The following is an 18,195-nucleotide window of genomic DNA, read 5'->3' as shown; positions in this document are numbered from 1 at the left end:
AATCTCTTGCATGTCAAAGTTATGGGTGGGTGTTTTCAAGGTTAATCTATTCCTTGATTATCTTGAAAGCAAGTAACAGAGACAAGATCAGAAAATGACGGGCACAAAACCGTGTAATACTTTTCGAAAGATCAAAAAAGTAAAAGGACATTTGAGAAGATAATCCTTGTGCCCTACCATCTTTACACCAATGTCTCTTTTTGTAAGAAACTTCTTAATATACACTAATCAAATGAGAGTGTCTAAACTTTGTGTAAAGCATGGTGGTTTCCCACCCTGAACTTTCTCTCCTCGTTTACTGGTTTCCCTTATAAAAGGGGAAGGGCGTTGGAGATATTAAGTTGGGTGGTCTATTTGCGTCAGAAAATCTAAATTATAAAACCCATCCTAGTGCTTGCTTGTCCAATTTAGAAACATGACAAGGATTATTGTCTCCTAAGAAAGGTTACATATCTTCTGTTTTTTTCCCCCTCAAATTATTTTTTAATACTCAGGGAAAGAAATGAGAAATTGAACCAATGACTCTGGATCTTATCCTTGATCGCTATAGCAATGCCTTCTCGACCAAATCTTCATACATTCTACTACATGTTTAGTTAAATCTTTTAGGGTGCCTTTGGGAGTTGAGGATTCGAACGGAAAAGAAAGGGAAAGAAGAGAAAGCCTGATTTTTCTTTGTTTGTGAGTTTTAAGTAAAAGAGAAAAGAAAGGAAATGGAAGGATGAATAGTGGACAAAATTTTTCCTCCCAAATTTGAGAGAAAGTTGGAGGAAGTTTGTAAAATTTTTTTAAAATACAATTTTTATCCTTAAAAATGCATTGAACAAATATTTAATAACTTTAATATCCAAAATTATTCCACTAATTCTCAAAACTCCCGAACAACATAACAATCCTTTCTCTTCTCTCGTAACTTATAAGTTTTCCCTTCTTCTCTTTTCTATCCTAATCTCCCAAACTTAGCCTTAGTATAGGATGAAGTTGATAACAGAGCAGGTCGAAATGTATCTCCTAATTTTTGTGGAGAGGTATGAAAATGTTTACTTAAGTCCACATAAATGACGAGTATGAGTAGAGATCCTTTTACACTCTATCATTGTACAATCATTTTATGAAGAGACTTATATGGGGTCCGTACCCGTGGACCATACCACTAGTGGGTCCTATCCATTTCCCAAAATCCTGATTGCCAGCTAGGTTTGAAAATAAAAGAATACAATATACATAGCGTGCGTGAGTGAACGAGACCATATTGATTTGATTCTGGTGATGTAGTACAACCTCGATATGGCATCTAGCTGATACAGTTGGAAGGCCAGAAAATTAAGTGAAGAAAGAGAAGATGAGAAGAAGGGTTTTCCTTTCGTGGTCTGGCTGGGCGTGGGAGGTTGGATATAAATTGGATTAGCCACAAAAATAAAAGCAATAAATAAGAATTACGAAATGGGCAAAGTTGCAGGCAGGACTGAGCTGACGGGGCTGTTGCAGAAAATGGAAACAATATTCATCCCCTAACCCATGCGTGCATAAACCGCCAATATTGAACATCATCATATGATCATATATAGCTGTGTGTGTGTGTGTGTGTGTGTGACTTTCTTGCTCTCCATTACGTGCATGGCTTGAATTATGTCAGCAAAGATGTTGCCTGTCTTCGCATTTTTTTAATTTCATCTTGTTTTGTATATTAAATTAAGGTTGTCATTAATACTTTATTCGCGCTTGATATCTCCAGGAAGCGCCCCCACCTCTGGTGCGGGTTGAGTGGAAAAAGAAGAAAAACAAGAAGGGGTGGAAGAATTACTAATGTCTGAAATATTTGCAATTCACGCAGGCAGCAGTAAAAACTGGATTGGACTCATTAATCTGTGCATTAATCAGCAATCAATTGATCAGTGGTTGGCTGCTGCTGATCAGTTGCAGGAAAAAACCTGTTTACTTTTTTGGTATGTGAAGTTGTGAACACGTGCGGTCATGAGTGCTCTTATCAAGTAGGAATGAATTGAGGAATCAAGAATATGACGAATGAAGAGGACAAGTAATGGCAATACTCTTTCCAAAAACTGCTTTGTCTGCGGTTCTTTTGTGGCCTGTAAATGGGGGGAACAAGGCCTTCTTTTATCGGTTCTAAAGATAAGACGATGAAGGGAGGTTTCCTGGGTTGATATGTTTAACGTGAAAGGGGACATCATTTGTTTGACTAATTATATACGTACTGTCTGGCTCAAGCTGTTACTTCTATAAGCTAAACCACTCGCAATCTGCTGCTCGAATTGCGTTGCCATTGAATTCCTCTATAGGTAATCGATTGAGCTGGTGGAATTTCACATTGAATCATGATCAGCTGCATATATATATAAAACTTTGGGTAAATCCTTTATATACTATCTATCTATGAATGTGTATACATCAAATCAAAGGGTTTAGATGCATACCATATTATATCAGTTTAAACGCTCATAAACTGATGGTATAGAAAAGATTAATTCTAAAAATTTACTGCAACATAATTTATGCATCAATATTTAAATCGATTTTCTTAGTGGGATGGCTATACATCCATCCTTCTTTTAACTGCAGCACTTTCTATCATTTTCTTCGTCAAGCTTGTACCTAAGCATCATAATTAGAGGTAGATTAGCTATAAAAGGTGAACCATAGTCCACAGAGGCTGGACATGGACTATATATGGTACGTAATGGCTAATGGCAGTGAGAGCGATCGAGGTGATTTGCTTATCTAAATTCGTTGACATTTTGGGTCGAAACAGTCAGGACTTGGTGCTGCCGCTAGCCAACTAGTGGCTCATAACAGGTGAGGTAAGGCCAAAGACGTAGAGAGAGGCTGTCTGCCTCCTTGTCTTCAAAAAGTTGAAAATCATCATTCCACATTTCTTTTTGGTGGTTAACACTAAAACACAAACAATCATCAACTCATTCATTCATTCAATAATCTTTGTCATAGTCCGCTCCATTGACTTTTTAAAGTTTTAACGCCAAATTTCACGGAAATATGGGATGCATAACGTGATGGTTGGTTTCAATTCTCAACTATATATGGGCACTGAGCAGGCAAGTGATGACTTCAGGCCGGGGAAAGGGTCTGCGTCTATATATATATACATATATATATATAATGTGTGTGCCCGTGTCTGTGTTGGTGTGTGGGGGGGGGGGGTGGTAGAAGAAAAGCTCACTCATTTGTGTGTGCAAACCATATATGAGGAACTTAGCACTGTTAACATAGCATTGAGAGTTCGATTTTTCAACAGCGCATTGGAACTAATCTCATCCTCGTTACTAACTGTAATTACTGAATTGTTATTACTAAACCCCATTTGACTTATGATTATGTGATGATGCCACTCACTCTAATAAAATCAAGGACAACAAAGCCCTCTCGTTCTCATCTTTCCCTACGACATTATTAATTGTGATATCATATGACCCTACAACTACATGGGGATTTTTCATGCTTCGTCTTAATTTTCACACCAGTATTAGTATGATGCTTTCAATGCAATGGAGAGGATAGAAAAGGACAAAAAGCATCCTGAATTCAATAACAAGCACAAAATGAAAAAAAATTCCCGAGCACTAAACTGTTTAAAAAAGAAAAAGACTTGAAAAGCATGATTGATGAATGAAGAGCCATTTCCTGCGCGTTTGTCCTTTGATGTATTTGGATTGAAAAATAATATAAAAAAATGTAAATATGATGTAATTAAATTGAAAAATATTATGATAAAATGTGAAATTATCAATTTACCTTGAAATAGAGTAAAATACTAACTCGTCAGACTCCACCCTAGACCCAATAAAGGAGGTTCCAATGGTCTGGATGGTAAATTATTTTGCACAAATTGATTTGCTTGAATTATCAATATATTTTTTAATCACATTTTTATCTCACATACTTCACATAAATTTCTTGATCCTTTTTCTTTTCTGTCGGGCAGGGATTTCTGCGTATAATCACGACGTGCAATGTCGAACGATAATTTAGCTTAATTTATGTTCCAACTATTTTGATGTCACGATTGGCCTATGTAAAGTTGATAAAACCACAGTTAAAGTTGAGAATTTTTAGTTTTCTTCAAATGAAGATAAATGTCAAAGTCAGATATCAAACATTTCATTTTTGTATAACATTCACATTATACTAGATAGGCATAATTGGTGCTTAATTTAAAGATACTTATTTGATTTGATGGCCAACTAGCATAGCGTGCTTTGAAATTTGCCTTTCGTAATATTCTAGTTTTCAAATGTCAATTAGCCTACGGGGATAAAGCTGGAAAGTAACTAGTACAAATTTATGTTTCTTTAACAAAATCAAATCTGTTTTAGAGAAACTCTTTCCAGTAAGACAGTCCAATTTTTCTTTGAAATTATATCGTCGCCAGTAATGGATGTTTTCCATTCTGCGCTCTTATACTCATCTTCTCACGTTAACGCATTTTGGCATGTTTTCATAAAAAAAAACTTGCAATAGTAACAGGAAAAGAAATGGAGAAAATTAAGCAGCTGCATTTTTTTTTTATTAGCTTGCTTTGCGTGTAACTACGTACTATTTTACATGGGCAAGTTTCTTTTGGAAGCCAGGAAATTATTACTGAAGCTGCAGTGTGCGTGCCCACATAGTTACGCAAAAACACAGAGAGGGATTCTTCATCCTCTTCTATTTCTCTCTCTCTCTCTCTCTTTTTTTTTTTAGCACAAAGAGATTCTTATTCTCATACTTTAATACTGACACACAAATCATCATATGTTAAAGAAATCTATGAATTCTTACGATTGATCAATATTTTACTAACCATCATCAGTTTTTAGAATATATATATATATATATGTGAAGAAAAGGATCTTTAATTGGAGGGGTAGCTGTTTCTTACTGCAAGTCTTTTATGACAGGGGAAACATCTCGAAAGAGTCCACCAAAGAACCCAATATGTAAGTCAGGTGCGCGACGCAGGTCGGGTCCGGATTAGTCGGGGCAAAGCTTCGGATACTGGGCGGGCAACCAAAAAAAAAGAACCCAATATGTAAGTCAGGAATCCAACTCTGACCCAAAGACTTCAGCCATTAGGACTTGAACCCTTACTTACATATTAACCGCTCTTTCTTCATCTCTTGGACCAATATGGGACATGACCCTTTACTCGTGAACCTAAGCAATCAAAGGAAAGGATATATACTAATACAAATTGGTTCGGCCAATCAGATAATGAAGGTAAGTAAGTTGAAAGCTCGTCTGACAAATACCCCACGCATATATGCCATTTTTGTGAAGCGTTCTCTTTTATAAATTAGATGGGGAATAAACATTTCCAATGCACGTAGATGATGGAGAATAAAGAACTCATTCGACAGGATATAATATGATCAGCCACTTTAAGATGGAATATTAAATTAAATCAGCGATAAAGAAGAGAATCAAGCGAAGAACAACTCCACCAATTTCAAAGCTTAATGTTCGCAAGTCAAAGCAAGCTTTCTTCTGGGCTACCGTCCAAGCAAGAAAAAGCCACCCTGATGATCATAATTCATAATCTACGTGTATCTTCTTCCCTTCTCCTGCCTTTTTCTTTCTTTCTTTCTGGTGCCCGGCTCTTTTCCTCGCAACTAGATTCTTTATTAACGAAGAACAAATGGCCCCATAGAATAGCACAGTAAACACTAGTACAGCAAATTCAAGAGTGACTGAAGATCTTGAATAACATGACTGTTATGCCCCCCCTCCCATACATCTTCTACGTGACATAACATAATAATCTTTATTGCATCAATTCTCCAGCTAGATAGATACCTTAATCATCTCCTCCAGAATTTTTACGGGTGTAAAAAGCATCAGGGACAATTGGCATCTGCTCTCAGCTGTGAATATTTGACTCTCAACATCTGGAAATGACACGCCAGGACCCGGTGATGAATTATACAGCTAGCGTACATGGTAGGAAGAATCCGTGTTCTGTGACATGTTTATCCCTTCTCGCTAATTTTCCTTTCTAGCATAGTCGCCAAATTTTTATATGATCGATCAAGTTAAAAAACGCAAGCACATTCCTGTCCATACTACTATTTTCTATACGACTTTGAGCTTCAAGAGCTGAATTATAAATAATTCTTAGAAATAGTTACAGTAATTCTCTCAACGTTAACAAGTCTTAGTGCTTAAACCTTTTTGTTCTCCAAAAAAAAAAAAGAAAAAGATAATACTATAAAAGACAAAAGAAGGGGCACTTTGGTCAACTTATGCACCGGTCGAGGATTTTGAACCTCAAAATAAATATTACGTCGATGCTGAGGTGGTTCTTTAATTCCTCCCCAACAAATGTGTACCGAATTTCAAAAACTTCTTTCCCATGTTTACTTTTGGTGAAGCTTCTCTCCTCCCATCTTTCCATCTTTCTTGCTTTCCTTCTATTCTTTGTCTCCCTCTTTCTCTTTCTTCTCTGTCTTCTGCCCTCCGCGACTCTGGATCTCTAGCTACTTAGCTAGCAGTTGGGGAGGTGTATAAGTGGTTCATGGATATTGATCTCTTGTGGGCTGTCGGGGGGTGGCTTCTTATTCCTGATTGCATGGCAACATTGAAAACCTCATCGAAAATCTCCGAAAGCTCTTCAAAATCCCAAAACCCTTTCCTTCTCTTTCTTGGCCTCATTTTCATCTTCCTCGTTCTCGTACACTCCTCTGATCCCTCCATTAGTCCATCTCTGGAATCAACTCAAACTCTTGTCCCTCATTCTTCACCATCATCAGCCTCATCGCCATCACCACCATCATCTGCTATGAAACTGCACTCCAGAAGGAGCAAAACTATGCACACGCCATCATCATCATCATCATCTTCTGCTTCTAGGGAGTTTGAAGCTGGTGAACATGAAGTTCCAAGCGGACCAAACCCCATATCAAATTGAAAAGGTAAGCTCGTTGAATTACACAATTTGAAGTCTACTCACGAACCGGGAAGGATGCTAGCTAGCTAGCTTGAGTCGTTGCTATCATCTCTGGTAATCCTCGTATCAGTCGCCGCCAAATATTAGTTGTCCTCAGCGAGAGGATTAAGTTAATTGGCTTTGTTGTCTTGGCCATTGTTATTAGCATCACTTTTTGCCCTTAATTCTCTATCATATCCTCTTTTGTAGAATTGTATAGCAAAAGAACCTATTTATAATATATCCTTGTATGTAAGGATCTACATATTTCGGATATAGATCATAAACTATCCATGATAATTATTATGGTATTGTACTAGATTGCTGTTGTTAGTGTTACATATAGTTTTGAGACATAGGGAGAGAGAGAGAGCATCTTTAGTTTGCTTGTGTAATTCGTTGATTGGTTGAAATATTTATGTATATTTTCTTTCTTTCTTTCTACTTTGCTTCAAGCATTTATTCCTTTCAAATTTCTCGAACGAGCAAGCTTTTATCACTCCCTCCTTTGTCTTGGTGCAGTCTTTTCATCAATAAGTTTTTTCCATTTTATGATACCTGTCTGAAGGATGGATAGCAGGACATAACAAATAACAAGATCAACTGCATGTTCATAAGTTTTCTACTCCTCCAGATTTTATTTATTTTATTTTCTGAACCGATCAAGCTGGTCGAAGTTAATTGATTACGAAGCCGTGATGCCTGTAATATCTCTGAATCTGTTTCATGGTTCCATTAGGGTTTCCTTCGTTTTTCATGAGGAGGGGTAAAGGGGAGAAGAACACGGGATCTTGAACAAAGGTTGGTTCAGTGGTGTCAGATCCGTGGTGGAAGTACCTTTTGTTATTTCCTGCAACATTATTTCAGTAGCTTTGGACTTTTACTTTTGTCTTCTCAAAACACAAAATCCAATAAAGCTGATACCGAACAGACATGATGAGCCCATGATTTCATAATGATAACAGTCTCATTTCCTGTAATTGAGCAATCATATGCGCCCAGTGGCAGTTCTATTCAGCAAAACTAATAAAGAAAGAAAGAAGTTTTGGCGTACGGATGTGAGAAGAAAAGTTTAGTGCAATGTCTCATCATCCTTTGACACAAACATATGGCCGGTCTTGTTGACGATGGATGCTTCTTGTTAATTGTACGATTTGGTGCTGTGTTGGGGAACTATTTGTATTGGAAAAAGAAAACCACTTTAATGTTATGGTTAGCTATTGTTTGATCATGAATGAATGCATGCCAGCTGATGACAAAGAAAGTACTCTCATTACTGATTACTGGTAACAGTTTGTACTAGTAGCAGTAGTATATATTGTACATTTGTGCAGGCAACATAAGTGCCCTGTATTATTTACTAGTGACGCTTCGATACGCTTTGATCATATCCAACTTAATTACAATGTTTATGAGAGAAAAAGAGGAGGGTCACAAATTGGTTGAGAATAATAGATCGCTTCTTTAAAGACTAAATAAACAAAAAGTATTCGTAACTACGAGAGCCCATATTCGATCATCAACATAAACATACGCTTAATTACTAGTTCCACCAAAAAAAAAAGAGAGAGAGAGAGAAAGAAAAAAAGATTTGATGGGAGTTAAAATGGTTAAGTTTGCTTACAACTTTGTAGTAGTTAAAGAGATGTTACACTACAATACAATAGTTGATGTTTCCAAGGTCCTGGCGTCAATAAACTTGTATTTATTAACATAATATGCACATGGGAAATGAGTCCTAATACAAAATTTTATCACGTCTAGGATTAGTCTTATGTCATATAATTAAGAAATTAACTATTTTTCTCTACTCTAAGAGACATAATTCGTGGTAAGATAGGCATAATTCCTCCCAATTTTTGGTAAATTTTGTACGATAGAAATTTTCAAAACAATTGTGGTTGACAAAAAAAGCATTCTAGGAAGGCAAAGAGACAAGCTCAACCGGAAGAAGCAATTGACATTACATACACGAAGGTGAAATGGTACTCTGCTTACCTCATACAAGGAAATTGGCCGGACCTCTTCTGGAAAGCTGAACTGCAATCAAGAATGTCAAGGCGGTTTGCTTTTTTTTTTTTTTTTTTTTTTCTTTCACGCCATCACTGAAAAAGTTGATTAGAAAAAGGGCAAAAAAAAGTCAGTCCCTTGGGTCATGGTAGCAGGGATACAAGACCGCAAGGCATGCTCAACAAGCTACAATGCCATCTTTAGCATGCAGGCCCAAAATGCAAAGTGTTCCCCTTTTGCTAAAGTAAAAATCTGCTCTCTGCCTCTGTCTTGGTACTCAAGCTGCCATGGCTCACGAATACTACTAGTTGGATTCCTACTTCGTCACAATCAAATCAACACAGTGCAAAGTAGGATTAGTAACAAATTGGCTCCTCCAAAGCATACGTTTTCATAGTTGCGTCCCAAATTCGGTATGATTTATGGTGTGTTCGATAGATAGATGGAACTGAAGTATGAAAACTAAACTCTAAAATTTGAATCCATTAAGTCACTAAATTGAATTATTAAGCACAAAATTTGATACATTTGAGCTACTAAGTACTACATCTGATACATTTGAGTGTATATTACATTAAATGATAAGTGAATAGCTTATCACTTTGTTAAGTAGTACTAAATCTGATACCTTTAAATGCATATCACATTAAATGATAAGTGAATATTAGTTTATCACTTATTTTGAAGGCAAGTTTTGTTTAAAAAATTCAGTGTCATTTAATTAATTCAATTAATTCAGATGTTTTATTTTTTACCATTAAATGCATCTGAACATATTAAAATCTGAGCCTATTAAGTATAACTTTAAGCATTGAATTAGGTTACGGTCACATGAGTTGCAAGTGTGGCATGGCAGAAAAAAAAATGGAAAAAGGAAAAGCCCAATCTAATGCTTTTGTCTTATTTTCGGCAAAACATTAAGAAAATAGAAAAGGACAAAGGCCCAAATCAACAAGAAGCTCGAAAAAAATGAAGGCTTCAAGTATGCGGTGCCCAGTTAATCTAAGTCGGGTAAGCATTAAGCATGCGTCTCTAGGGCCTGGCAGTGGATGCGCTTTCTTGTCAGCCCAATATGGGATTCCCCCGTTCGTACTCCAAGCAAAGCAGTACTACAAAATAGTAGTAACAGCTAAGCCTGGATCCAAATTCCAAACCCGCTTTCTATTTCGAAGCAGTTGTAGTCCAGCAGACTCGAGACTTTGGAAATTCATTCTCCCGCCGTCCTCCCCTCGCCGAGTAATCTCAGGGAGAAGAACGAAAAGCAAAAAAGAGGAAAAGGGTAGCGAAGCAAATAGTAAAAGGTGGATAGATTTCTCTGGGATGGTAATAAAGATGGCAGTCAGAGTTAGGAGCTTTAAGGAAATCCCAAGACTCGTTCCCAAGTTTTACTCTGGTATAAATTTTACTCCTACAACCTACCTACTCATCATTTCTATTGAACTCAATTAATTTCTGTTCTTTTAATTAGCTCTTTTGCTTTCCTATTTCTTGTTAGTTTGTTATGGAAGTTACCAATCATCTAGGGGAGGCATTGATAATTTGTGGCTGCGTTGGTTATCTTCGAGTCATGAGTGCTTGAGAAATGACAAGAAGCTCGAATGGAGCAGAAGCCTTCATTCCCAGAGGTAGTAATAATTTCAATTTCTATTTTTTCATTGAGGATTCTGGTAGAAATAATCTTAATTGAAACGGTAACAGCAGTGATTTGCTAGTACTGTCATTTAGGATTTTGTATAGTTTTTAATTGTCCAAGCAAAATTGAGAATCATTACTTGTTTAAATCTTAATTCTTGATTAAATTATTGAGGGCTTGATTTGACTGAGGAGGTTACTGGTCAATTCCTAATGTGGGACCTTTGCTATTATGATCAATGTTTGCCAGCTCCCAAAAGTTCTTACTTTTCAATGACAGTTATTTTCAGGTACTCAACATCGCGAGAGGTATCACTTGAACCTCTATCTGAAGCTGATTTCCTTTCTTTTATGCAATCTACTCTCGATGAACACCAAGGTGAGGCAGACCCACATGTTTAATTTCTAACAACTATGTTTATTTTGTAGAAGTTTGCTTCTTTCTGCAATCAACATCACCCGTGTACTTTTGATCATAATGATACTTCTAATTTGATCGTATTTTAGATGCTATAATGGACATAAAATTGACTATTTGGCGTTTCTTTGGGTGCCAAGAGTGAAGGTTGAGATTGTTGGTTGGCACAGAATACCGTGCCTATAATACCATGTCTATGATGCGTTTAATATTTGATAGTGGAAATCCATTTTAAAACTAATCTGCTAGATTAGATAATGAAGATGAACTATTTTACAATGTTTTGGCTATTAGAACTCGATGTTCTGTGTTTATATTAGCTGTTTGGTGCTTGCCAACTTGTATTATGATTATTTACTGATAAAAAATGTGCTCTTTTTAAGTGGATATTCTAGACCACTTTCTGGTTGTGCATGTTGGAACATCAAGTAAATGGTTGGTTGACTTTTAAAATGGGAAGATAAAGAGACAATGCCGTTCTGGGACACCCAGACTGCGATTTCTGTTTCCATTTGTACCTTGAAAGAGTGAAGGTAGTGGTTGAAGAAGGTTTATAAGTGGTACAGAACTCATGGTTATAAAAGTCTTATATTGCATATAATCTATTACATTTACATTACTATTTAAGTCATTTACCCTTCTACCGGGTGTCAAGTCTTGGAGTAGCAAGCTCATCTTTCTGAAAGTTCATGTTGTAACCACAGGCTATTCCTATAGGTGGTTAAACAAACATGAGGGGTGCAAGAGTTTCTTTAAGAAAGATGGAATCTTCTTAATTGTTGCTGGTGAAGATATTGGAGATTTTGTGCTATCTGGCTGTAATCCCTTGAGCATGTTTGAGAAGGTTAAATCACTTCAGCAAAGGTAGAGTAAACACCTACTGTCAGCTACTTAAGCTTGTTGAATCTGACTGTAGAAGTATGTGACTATATCAGTTAGATCACTCAGTGCTTCTTATTATTGTGGTTGCAGGTATCCTTCTCTACAGGTGATGGGATTCCAATATAGTCCATCAATTTCTTTAAATGCTGTTCCAACAAATTTACTCTGGAGGATCATGGCTGAGTACATTTTGTTTCCCGTTTTATTGTCTAACAAGTGTTATCCTCAGGTGTGTCACTATTTTTTGTTTTAGGGGCCAAGGGAAGAATTCGTATGGATTGGTTACTCAAAGTAGTTAAACTAACCTCCTATGAGAATTTGTTCAACGTGGTCTTCCAAATTATCTTGCAAAAAGTCTGCCAAACCTTACATTGAAGAAATACTTAGCTTCCTACTTTAGATCCAAAAGTAATATTGCTTTGCTTGTAGTTTCACTTTGACCTTTTTTTGGGAAAAAGTTGAGCAATTGTGCTCTATCTCAATCTGAATGATGCTGTTCTCTGAATCATGTTGATATGCCTACAATCTTGTTGCATGATTATGAAAAGAGTACCATCTTATATATATGCACACATTTGTACACACATAGACAAATCTATCTTGTTTCAAATCTATTCAGTTGGTTGAACTTGAGGTGCTTTTTCCAATTTTTTCATCAGGTCATTGTGGCTAGATCAGTTGCATCGCCATTTTCATTGTCCTATATCCCATGTATGGTTGTACTACAATATAGAGAAATTGTTGTTATATTTGATGCTCATCTTTTATTTGTTTTGCTTTGTTTAAATCTGAAAGCACCAACTGTGTTTGGGAATGTTACTTGTTAGTTGTGGTATTAAGTTTCAATTTTTTATCACGTGATCATTCTTGTGTCTCTGACAATGTAATTGGAATGCAGATTCATTATCTTTGGAGCTGATGCCTTCAAATACAAATCTTGTGTGTTCTTTGTCTCACTTTGCTTGAAGGCCATTTATTTTCATATACATGTAACTTTTTTTTTTTTTCATTTGATTAGAAAAAAGATGGTCCCTGCTACATAATGTTTAAGGGGTTTGAGAGTCCTTTGATCTATCACGAGAAGGATGTTGATCTTGCAACTCTTGATAAAGGTATACAGCTTCCTTGTCGTGTATCTGTTGGCCTATTACAACACCTATTTAGACGTCAGTGTATCAAATTTCTTTTTTCTGTCATCATTCAAATATAAATACTGGTACTCGTGCATTTGACATGTATACACTTAGTGCATGAACTTGATTTTTGATGGTGGTGATCTTACTCATGAAGTTTTTAGATCCCTAACCGAATTGATTCTGAAGTACCAACTAAAGGATCTTGCTACCAGAAAGAGTTTTTACTAGCTTTACTTATGATGACTGCTTATTTCACCTGTTATAAATTAGGGTATCACAGGGCTTTTGAATTTATCTTCTTGTTTAATCTCACAATATTTCAAACATGCATTTCCGTTGCACTTCTCTTTATTTTATGTTGTCTAAAATTTTCTTGTTTTCTATGTGCATTTTTGTACCTTTGTTAGAGACAAATTAACTTGTTACTGAAAAGCTTGCATGTTCTTGCTTAGAATCACCTTTTGAATTTCTTTCATATTGAAGTAAAAACACGAATCCTCATTTCCTACTAGATTTATGCTGTATACATGATGTTTAGCGGGAACCCTATTTAAGTGCGGAATATTTTTATGTGGTCCTGAAACTTCCTTTGTTGTCTTGGCCTTACTTTATGCTGCACAGAAGTCTTTCTATAGGCTGTCTTGGGGGCTGTGACACCATAAGTTTACATGAAATAGTCCTCTTTCTAGACCTCTAAAGCTTGTGGGGCTCAATGAAGATTGAAATGATTGGTAGTGGCTTTTTCATGGTTCTTTCTATTATAGTCATGGATTGTTTATTGCAGAATCTATCAGAGATTGCAGTTGTTGTTCACATTGTTTTATTCATTCTTAGGTTCTTTCTTTGGTTATCTTAATTGCAGCTGTCAAAATCTTAACTGCGGATCATGGACAGATCTCTAGGTTGGTAAATAAGCTGGAAAGCAGTTGGGCAAATCGAATTCAGATTGTCAAGGAACCACATCACTACTCATCCTTGCGGAATTTGTTTCTTTGCTTCCCAGGTGAATATTTCTAAATATATTGGTTAAATAAATCTATCGCCTGATGCTGCAATGGGAATCTTTCTGGCATATGTGACTAGAATAGTTGTAAATAAACAAGTAGGTAAGTTTGATGGCCTGCAACATAATGGAATTCTTCTCAACAGAACAGTTAGGATGGTCTCTTTTACTTCTAGTTGAATTGTAGAACTTAGCATTCTTGTGTTCATTCATGACTTGTCTGAAGAGTTGGCCCGGGTTACTGCTGTTCCATGAATAGCTTGTGCAACCTTCCATACATGATTAAATGAGACGTGCTACCCATGGAAAATGTTAAAAAGCTATATAATCTTTTGTATACATGATGAATGCCCTTTTCTGTTCTCTTGTATTCTTGTCTTTGTTTTTATTTTTGGCCCCTTTTTGCTTGGTATAGGAGCTCAGAGAGAGATTATTGTGCAATCAAGTTCAGTTAAATCCTGATGGTTGAGCCATTAGGAAGGAGCATTATTGCATCTTTCAACATTAATTGTCGGGTCATATTAGATTTGTCCCAGTGTTTCTTGGCTCTAAACCTAGTACCTGTACAGCTATTATAAGATGTTGGATTATTTCAGTTGAAAATGAGAATTGTAATTGTTCCTTATTTTTGGCAGGTTGTATTTCTGTAGATGAAGATGGAAATCGCTTGTTCCTTTCTGATTCTAACCATCATCGCATCATCATCTTTGATATCAATGCAAAGATTTTGGACTCTGTATGTGGGTGTGGGTGTGTGTGTGTGTATATATATATATTTTTTGATTTTTGACTTTAGTTCTTACGAAATTCAACTGTCAAATTGTGAATTCCTTGAAATTAACCCTGAAAACTAGAAGTATTTAATAGTATTATCATTGTGGAGAAAGCAGAAGTTTTATGGTATTCATTATTATCTGAATTCAGATAGGTTCTGTTCCTGGTTTTGAGGATGCAGAGTTTGAGAATGCCAAGTTGATGCGCCCTGCTGCCTCTTTTTATCATGCTCCTGAGGATTGTTTGTATTTTGTCGACTCGGAGGTATATTTTTTCTCTTTATATTTTCTTATGTAATATGGTGTATCTATTATTGATGCATGATGTTGATTGTAGTCTTATATATGAATTTTCTATTTTCTGATTCTTCTCTTGCTGTACTTGCTTTCTTTCTTTTTGGCTTTATCTTCTTGTAGCTCGCCTGCAAATTTAACTGACTCTGTTTTCCTCATTGAAGAACCATGCCATAAGGAGAGCTGATATGCAGAGAAGGGTCGTTGAGACAATTTATCCGACAAACACTAGTAAAAAGACTACTAGTTTATGGAGCTGGGTCCTGGATAAGCTTGGGAAGAAGAGAGAAGTAGACACTCCATCTGAGGCGTTTCATTCTGATTCATTGTTGTTTCCTTGGCATCTATTAAAGTCAACCAGCAATGATCTCTTTGTTCTCAATCGCAGGTATAAAACTTTAATTGCCTCATTTACAAATAAACCTGCTTCAAGCTCTAGTTGTATAGCTGAAGGTCTAATTCAATAATGGTGATTGTGAGGAAGTTTATCTGAATTATTAAGAGCCTCTGTATGGTTAAGGAGGCACAAAGCTCAAATCTTCAGAGACAGAATGCCTTGACATGTCTTTTCCAGTAATGTTGCTGTTCTTTGCCGTTATTCTTGTTTGTGCGGAAGAGGGGTATTCTGAAAGTGTCTGCATAGCTAATTTTTGAACAGAAAAAGCACCAGATTGCCACTTCTCACCTAAGACCATGGTTTCTTTCTTTTCGTTTTATCCTGTCGATTGCTTCTAAGGCTTCTAAAAGTGGGTCTGAGGGTCAACTGAGACTGATCAATTCTTCTTGGTCCCTTCCCATTTTCTGGACCAAGCTTATCTTTGCTTACAGAGATAGCATTTGCGATTTGATAATTGCAGATACTGTATCCCATTATCTGTTGTTTGTCCTTTGCTGATGTAGTAATGCTTCCTATTCTTGCTTTAGCAAAGGCTGTCTGTAGGAAAGTTATGCTATCTTAAATGACGAGATCATCATTTTTTTCCCCTCAGTGTGGTTGGGTGGGATTGGTGTTGAGGGGTGGGATGGTGTGATTGATTTACTTCCTTGTTCAGCTTTGGAACTCTATGGATTGTGGATCTGGCTTGTGGGGTTATTAAAGAAGTGGTAAAAGGTCAGTAATTTGTGATTGTTTCTTATTTTCTCTCATTTGTAAGGTTCATAGTATTGATTTGTCAATATTGAAAAGGTCTTCCAAAGGTTTTGGAAATCTGTGGAGAGATGATTATGGAGAAATCATCTGTTTTGAAGCATATACCTAGTGATTGGTTGCAGCAACATTTAGGCATGACTTCCTCATTGGATGGAATTCCTCATTCTGGCTTGTTGTCCTCTGTAGCAAATTTTAAGGATGATTTAGTCCTCTGTGATGCAGGTACAATATTTACCCATCTCTCTTCCTTATTAAGTGGCTTGTGCGATTCATGTTGTGATTAATGTTTCTGTGAAGTGGGTCAGATGGTATTCAAACTTAATGGAAAATCAGGGTCAATATCAAGCTTTCAATTCTCAAATTTTGGTGTCCTTGGGCTTCCTTATTGGTTCTCATTCCCATTGGAACGAGTTTGTGCAGCGTAAGTAAATTGGCTTTCTATGGTAGTTACTTTTTCAGTTACCTTATTGACATATTTTTCTTCTCTTGATGTAGGGGTGATGTATTATCCGAAATGCACATTGATCATATAGAAGGTTTCAGCTTGTTGCCAGGTATTGACTGCTTTGACAAAGTGAATTTCATTGACAGTAACTTTCTGGTAGTCGTTGCAGGGGCCGCTTGGACAGCCCCAGGAAGCTTTTCTATTTAAGTTCATTGCTTCAGCCACTATGATTATAGTATATGAGTTCATCAGTCAATTGACTAAATCTGAGCATGAGATGAATAACCTTTTTCTGTGTGGTATCTTCCTCTGATTCTGATTAATCATCTTGTTGGAACTCTCAATCCTTCTCTGGCTATTGTTGTGTACAGGTAGAGTAAACATATTGATGAAGATACTGATTCCCGAAGACATGGATCTTGTAGAACCATTGGATAAAAGTTGTATATGGTGCCAGGCAAGAGGAACGGCAATGGAAGTCTCTGGAGCTGAGAGCAAGGCTGATTCTACTGAAAAGGTTCTATTTCCAATATGTTCCAGTTTTTAACCTTGGGTTGAATAGCTTAAGCTTCCTCCAACAATGCAGTTTAAAGTGGAAAAGAAAAAGAAACGTCCTGTAGATGCAGAGTTCATCATAGTTTTGGACGTGTATGCAGGTTGGTGTTGCCCAACAGTGGTATGATGAAATTGACCACCTAACATTCACGACATCAGAAGGGGAATCAAGAACAGCAGCGGAGACCACAGGTGAAAACAGGGTAGTTCAAGAAGGCAGAGTTTGCATTGATTGCACCGTTTCAACAAGTCCTGGAACAAGTGAGGTACGACTGTATTCACTTTGTTGCTTTCCTGTAATCTTCTTGTCAGAAGCACATAATTGTACTGCTCGTAGTCAGGTCGGGGAACATTTCCATTTGCCCTCGATCTTTAGAATGGTTACCTCACCTAATCTTAGTTTACTTCCTCTTTGAATTATAGAACTCATTTTGTTCCATAACTTGCACCTCATCTTCATTATTGTCCAGGTCATCATATATGCACCACTATATTTAAGGCTAAAAAGGAGTTCAAGTTCAAGCACTGACAATCGAGTCGAAGATGCAGCCAGGATAGCAGATATCATCGACCCACTGAGAAAGCCTGCTAGAGATTCAGTCATTCAATTCCTGTTGAGTTCGAAAAGGGATCTAAAAGATCTCATATTTGTTAAGCCCTTGCACGTGAGGCTGAAATTTGATTGTGGTGACCACCCAAAAGCCGATAATTCTAAAAGTGTAGTTCTGACAGCCTCCTCTATAGAAGTGAATGTTGCTCTTTGAGATTGCTCTCATTTCTTCACCAACCAAATATGTTTGTTCATAATTATTATGTCAGTCATCTCAAGTTCAGTGAACGTTTTTCTGGTTTCTATCATACGCCAGGAGTCCTGAAATAACTGCTACCATGAATCAAGGAGTTTTTTCAATTTGGTACCGAGGAAGCTGTAATAATATAGCGTCGTCATTCCTTCCGTAA

The 18,195-nt window shown here is 36.8% G+C and overlaps 2 protein-coding genes across 7 annotated transcripts; both read left to right on the top strand.

Annotated features, from left to right (window-relative positions):
* The first annotated feature begins 6,526 nt into the window (after positions 1-6,526).
* On the top strand, positions 6,527-6,919 carry LOC140020005 (CLAVATA3/ESR (CLE)-related protein TDIF-like). Its single transcript, XM_072071550.1, has one exon. It carries the CDS (start codon positions 6,527-6,529, stop codon positions 6,917-6,919), a length of 393 nt encoding a protein of 130 aa, XP_071927651.1.
* A 3,163-nt stretch (positions 6,920-10,082) lies between these two features.
* On the top strand, positions 10,083-18,195 carry LOC140004218 (uncharacterized). 6 transcript variants are annotated; one of them, XR_011820429.1, is made up of 17 exons: positions 10,083-10,340; positions 10,443-10,572; positions 10,870-10,958; positions 11,702-11,861; positions 11,970-12,108; positions 12,898-12,991; positions 13,878-14,018; positions 14,654-14,754; positions 14,943-15,056; positions 15,250-15,473; positions 16,138-16,196; positions 16,272-16,457; positions 16,533-16,656; positions 16,731-16,789; positions 17,138-17,197; positions 17,337-17,501; positions 17,706-18,195. XR_011820429.1 is itself a non-coding variant. In XM_072062599.1 (17 exons), exons 1-17 carry the CDS (start codon positions 10,268-10,270, stop codon positions 17,997-17,999), a joined length of 2,298 nt encoding a protein of 765 aa, XP_071918700.1. In that variant the 5' UTR covers positions 10,084-10,267; the 3' UTR covers positions 18,000-18,195. The 6 variants fall into 6 exon arrangements, 5 of the variants coding, with proteins under 5 accessions (XP_071918700.1, XP_027093653.2, XP_071918708.1 ...); XM_072062599.1 differs by having other exon boundaries at positions 10,084-10,340; positions 17,052-17,197; XM_027237852.2 differs by having other exon boundaries at positions 10,084-10,340; positions 10,860-10,958; positions 17,052-17,197.

This window comes from Coffea arabica, chromosome 1e (assembly GCF_036785885.1).
Source record: "Coffea arabica cultivar ET-39 chromosome 1e, Coffea Arabica ET-39 HiFi, whole genome shotgun sequence".
Lineage (NCBI taxonomy): Eukaryota > Viridiplantae > Streptophyta > Magnoliopsida > Gentianales > Rubiaceae > Coffea > Coffea arabica.
This window is presented reverse-complemented; position numbering and strand designations above follow the sequence as displayed.

What these genes read in the sequence shown, in the direction of transcription:
- LOC140020005 (XM_072071550.1), top strand. Translation starts at nt 6,527, where the DNA reads ATGGATATTGATCTCTTGTGGGCTGTCGGGGGGTGGCTTCTTATTCCT.
- LOC140004218 (XM_072062599.1), top strand. Translation starts at nt 10,268, where the DNA reads ATGGTAATAAAGATGGCAGTCAGAGTTAGGAGCTTTAAGGAAATCCCA. An exon ending in CTCTTTGTTCTCAATCGCAG is followed by an intron (nt 15,474 to 16,137) that starts GTATAAAACTTT and finishes TTCCTTGTTCAG; the next exon opens with CTTTGGAACTCTATGGATTG. An exon ending in AGGCTGATTCTACTGAAAAG is followed by an intron (nt 17,198 to 17,336) that starts GTTCTATTTCCA and finishes ACGTGTATGCAG; the next exon opens with GTTGGTGTTGCCCAACAGTG.